This window comes from Megalopta genalis, chromosome 8 (assembly GCF_051020955.1).
Source record: "Megalopta genalis isolate 19385.01 chromosome 8, iyMegGena1_principal, whole genome shotgun sequence".
NCBI lineage: Eukaryota > Metazoa > Arthropoda > Insecta > Hymenoptera > Halictidae > Megalopta > Megalopta genalis.
Genome location: NC_135020.1, coordinates 18,435,744 through 18,441,054, shown reverse-complemented (window position 1 = coordinate 18,441,054; position 5,311 = coordinate 18,435,744). Strand labels below are relative to the sequence as shown.

Below are 5,311 nucleotides of genomic sequence, written 5' to 3'. Positions count from 1 at the left end.
ACAATTATAAAAACGAGCCGCGAGACTCGAATAATCGTATCTGAGCGTCAATTAGGGAGAACTTACTGTAACTCGTATAAATAGCATACTACGTATTCTTTCAATATGCAATGTATAACCATTGATTTAAACGTTAGAGTAAGATTTCAGTAAAATGTTATTCAGTGTAACAAAACAGCCAGAAGAATAGAAATGATACAATTCTGCTGGACGTATTTCAAACGTACCATAAACAGATCATAGAAGAGAAACCGACGATGAGTCAGAAACCGTAAGTTATAATTGTGTAAGAGGAATAGAAGTGTCTCAGGGTAAAGAAACCCACGACTGACAGATCAAGGTTACGATCCAGAATCCACAATGCAGAATCATCGTTGAATGCTACGGGCTGTTTCATAACGTTTGCTCAGAATTTCCTGTTACAATGTATGACATAACAGTTCATTGTCAATGCTCGATACAATTGTCGCCACTATATTTTCGTACTTTGAGAAAACTTTTACGGTATTAATAAAAGAAGTAAAAAATAATAGAACGCGAACTAAACGCATTAAAAATATTTGTAATATCGAAAAGTTCAGTATATATATATATATTATATTTTTATATATTATTCAGTATTTATATCAGTAAAGCAGAATAGTATTAATATAGAAAGATAGAGGCAATTGTCTATGCGATATAACTTATTTGTGACATCGAAAAATTAACCCTCAGTGAAATATATGTGTTTGATTATAGTTTGCTGAAGTTCCGAAAAGAGATTATAACATTTTTGTAAAACCTGATAACTAGGAAATTCGGAAAAGAAGAATAATGGAAAATAAAATTGTTATTTATTAAAAAGTGTAATAAAATAATTCTCGAGTGTAGCCAACAACGATATATCGTTGTTCAACGCTAAAAGTGTTAAGTATAAAGTGCTCCAGATACGATTGAAAATTAGAGCAAGCAGATTCGCTCGTTACATTTAAAAATATCACAGTCGCGTTAACATTACACGCGCCGCGTTTGAAACGGCATTTAGAATTGTTCCGGCTGCGATTCGACAGTGCTCGACGAATAATGGGGCAATTACGAAATACCATAGGCGAAAAGTGAATCAAAGTGGTGTTTCTGACATTGAGGAACACCTAAGTGCCTCTCACCGTGAAGCGGCACGTGTGCGAGGAAGCGAGGACCCGAGGAACCTGTACACACCCGAAATATTTTGTAGCCCGCACCGCTTTTTCCTCCATCATAAATTCCGAAGACGAAGAAGGTGAGAGCGAAATCTTACGTTTTTATGTCTTTTGCATTTATATAACAAAACCACGCACACAGAGACACTGCGGCATGAATACCTGATTGTACGTGTTACGTGGAGCGTACGGAACTTTCTGTAGGTGGTCGATTTGCATAACTTGCTAAAACGAATATCCGTACCCGTTGGGAATCATATTCGTCTTAGAACACACTAACGTAATCGCGTCGTACGGACAATAGAAATATCAACAAGTTTACAAGCCATCGATTATTCTTTCCGCTGCCCCGAAGAACAAAGCAGGGTACAGGCCGTTGCAAAAACTTGCGTTCCACAGCATTCGTTCACGACACAAAAATCTGATCTCTGAGATATGAAAATATGGATCTATTAAAGCGATAGTTTTTTTTAAAGTTTTCTACAGGAAAATGAGAAAATATCTATTCTACGTTCTATGTATAGTAAATTCTTTCTAATTTTCCTTCAGCTTGTGGACAATTTAGAAAGAGGAGATACGATTATTCGAGCTCCGCGGCTTATTTTTATAGTTGCCGATTGCAACAATTATAAAAACGAGGTGCAAGGCTCGAATAATCGTACCTCCTCTTCCCAAATTGTCCATTTTTGTTTACAAGCTGAAGGAAACTTAGGGAGAATTTACTGTAATTATAATTAAACTGCGGACCTTTATGCAAAATAAAAATTGCCTCCATCAATTGCCAGCCATATAAGCGAAGCACATTAACATTCTCAGATTCTATTAATCCTTCCACTGTTTTAAATTACACCTACTCATTTTTGCCATAAATAATATATAATAATCTGTACGCTATAGTCTACAGTCATATCGAAGATTATAGAAAGATATATTTTTGGCAACAGAAAAAATTAAATAAAGTTTAGCTATCATTAGTTATCGTTTTTTAAATAAATGCTCACAAAAGTGCATAGCATTTATGTCCTTTACACGACATATGAGAATTTATTTTTCGAAAAAGCATTTACAATACATTATTTACGATACATTATTTGCAACTCTTACTAAGAGAAGAAATCAATTTTTGTGTAACTTCTGTTTACTGCAAGTAGGATCGATCATTTTTGTGTCACAGAAAACTTTGTCATCAAGTCATGGGACTTCAATTAATAACAGGACACCGTGAAAGTAATGATCCTGTGTCGCTCTGGCTGTAAGTAGCAAGATATTATCATCATTATCTCGTGCGGCGAATAGCACAGCATCATTTCGGAGTCCCCGCGGCGTGGTCCATTATTACGTCAGTAGAAAAGTTTGGGGAACTTCGTGCCTTTCGAGTGAAAGGAATATGGTGGCCGTCTCGGTATAAAAACCGCAGAATCTTCGGTTTAAGTCACATTTCGATTCTACTTCTCACATCAAGTACAACATGAGGACCTTCGCAGTGAGTATCGCAGCCCGAGAACTGCAGAACTTCGTTTGCAGTTGCAATGTGCAATGTAGATTCACTTCTCTGGTCAACGATGAGAGAACACTTCGTCTAATTTAATTTTAGTTTAATTAAAAATTTCTCCACATTTGTGAATCTACTTGTTAAATTCATTGTTAAATTCATTGCAGCAATTGCAACTTGCATCTGAACATACCCATAAAGCTTTGGACACTCTAACTTACAATTAGTTTTCATAAAATAATTACTTGAAAATTCTCAACTGGATCTCTCTATCTCTCTCTGCCAGTCGATAATAGTTGTTTGTCAGCCTTCATTAACATCGTTTGTTCTCTTCCAGGCTTCTTTACTTTTGCTGGTCGTCGCCGCTAGCGCGAACGCGGCCGTAAAGAACCTCCACAAACGAGGACTTGCTGCCCTCGAAGGCAACGGTCATGGGTCCGCACAATACCTTCCACCTGTCTCTACATCTTACGAAGCTCCCGTGTACAAGCCTCAAACATTGAGCACATCGTTCGTTGCTCCAGCTTCGACCTACGGTGTCCCGTCCTTCAACTCTCCTGTCTCCACCTATAATGAAGCATCCTACGCTGTCCCAGCTGCGACTTACGGTGTCCCTGCTGTCCACTCGCAAGTCTCCGTGGTGAAGCCCGTGACGACGTCCTACGTCGCTCCGGCTCCAGCCTATGTGGCCCCAGCTCCAGTTTACAGTGCCCCAGCTCCAGTTTACAGTGCCCCAACTCCAGTTTACAGTGCCCCGGTCCCGCACTCGGTGTCCGTCAGCTCCGGCTACAGCAGTGGCTTGTCTTTGGGACACCTGAGCGTACCCAGCGCTTCTTATAGTCTGCCCAGCACGTCTTATGGTGTGCCTAGCGCCAGCTACAGCGTACCCAGCGCATCTTACAGCGTACCCAGCGCATCTTACAGAGTACCCAGCGCATCTTACAGCGTACCCAGCGCATCTTACAGCGCACCCAGCGCATCTTACGGCGTACCTAGCGTAGCCAGCCTATCCGCCGTCGTCGACCACGCACCCGTTGTCCCCCAAACTGGCCTCAATCTTGGACTTTCTCTGGGCCATTCGAGTGTACATTCCGGATCTTTGGGAGTCGCCGAGCAATCCGCAGTCGGCGCCATCGACCTCTCCTCTGGAGGAGCTTCCCTGGGACAAGACGATGGATACTCGTATCCCGTTCCGTCGAAGCAACTCCTCGTCTAAAACGCAATCTAATAGAAGAATCTCGAAACAGCGGGTCCAAGGTGTATCAGAGTCCTCGCATCTTTCGTCTAGAACATGCTGCAAACTGACGTCATCAAACTTATCCTAGAATTGCTTTTAGATGATACCGAAATGTGATCTTGAAAGGTAGAAGGATGTTGAAGTATTGTATGGATTATTGTGCGTTACGTCAGGTTGGCAATTCTCGTGGAAGAGTTGTGAGAGTAGAGTAAAGTAGAGTAAAGTAGAGTTTCATATTTATCACCGAATCTTGTACACTGTAAAAAGAAGCCAATAAATTTTTCTACGTTTCCCTACATGTTGCTTCGTATTAGATTTTCCGTCTGTATTTCTGCTGTATTGTTGTCGTTCCTTTCCGGTTCAGATTGAAACAAAGAAGAAACATGAACAGTGAATTTTTATTGTTTCGCATTCGATGTACAGTAATGTCTCTCTAATTGACGCTCAGATTGTACCTAAAAATGGACAATTTGAGAAGAGGAGATACGATTATTCGAGCCTTGCAGCTCACTTTTATAGTTGTTGACAATTCGTAACTATAAAAACGAACCGCAAGGCTCGAATAATCGTATCTCCTCTTCCAAAATTATCCACTTTTGTGGACAATCTGAGCGTCAATTAGAGAGACATTACTGTAATCATTGTTCCATAAATACAGAAAATACGGTCACACAGGATAGTTGTGTTGTCATAATTTCGGTCTTGTAAAGCATCGAGTATCTCGTGTACAATTATTTGAAAAAATTTAATACGATCGTTCTTATTGTTACAGCTTAAAAATTCATGATCGCGTGATCACAATTGCGAAAAAATGATTTACGAGGTTCATTGAAGAGAATGTTTCTAAGGATGAATTCATGGAACGATCAATGGGCGACCATGAATTATTTCGTATTAGAACATCGTCCGACAAATTTCCATCGGTGATCTACGCTCGTAGTCAGTCAATAAAGATGAGTGATTTATCGATCCTTGCGTCATCAAATAGTCATATCTCGGCCACTCCGGAACCCAGTGAATGGAGTACTTCGAGAATTTGGAGGCCACCGAAATTCATTTGAATACTTTCCTCTTTCACCATACAAATGGAAAATGAATTCTATGAATGAAGAATCACGGAGATACGCGAGAAACAGGTGTGTGAAGGTCGTACCAAAAAATTCTATTACCTTTTCGAAACTGTGAAATCAGCTCTTCTTCTTTTTTAGCTACCCGCCGTTCGTACGAAGTGTACGCTGAATTATTTTTTTTAATGTAAAAAGAAAACGTTCTTTTTCCAGCAATTTCAAATAGTGATTTATTTCGTTATTTTTCAATTTTAAATCTGTCAAACGAAATAATCCTGAAAATAATATGGAACAAAACGATTCGATTGCATGAAATATTTACAGCAATTTGCTT

General features: G+C 39.6%; 1 protein-coding gene across 1 annotated transcript; it reads left to right on the top strand.

Moving 5' to 3' along the window:
- The first annotated feature begins 2,560 nt into the window (after positions 1-2,560).
- Positions 2,561-4,206, top strand: LOC117223131 (uncharacterized). The gene is made up of 2 exons (XM_076524040.1): positions 2,561-2,664; positions 3,011-4,206. The coding sequence occupies exons 1-2, from the start codon at positions 2,650-2,652 to the stop codon at positions 3,887-3,889; spliced, it is 894 nt and encodes a 297-aa protein (XP_076380155.1). The 5' UTR covers positions 2,561-2,649; the 3' UTR covers positions 3,890-4,206.
- Positions 4,207-5,311: the final 1,105 nt, after the last annotated feature.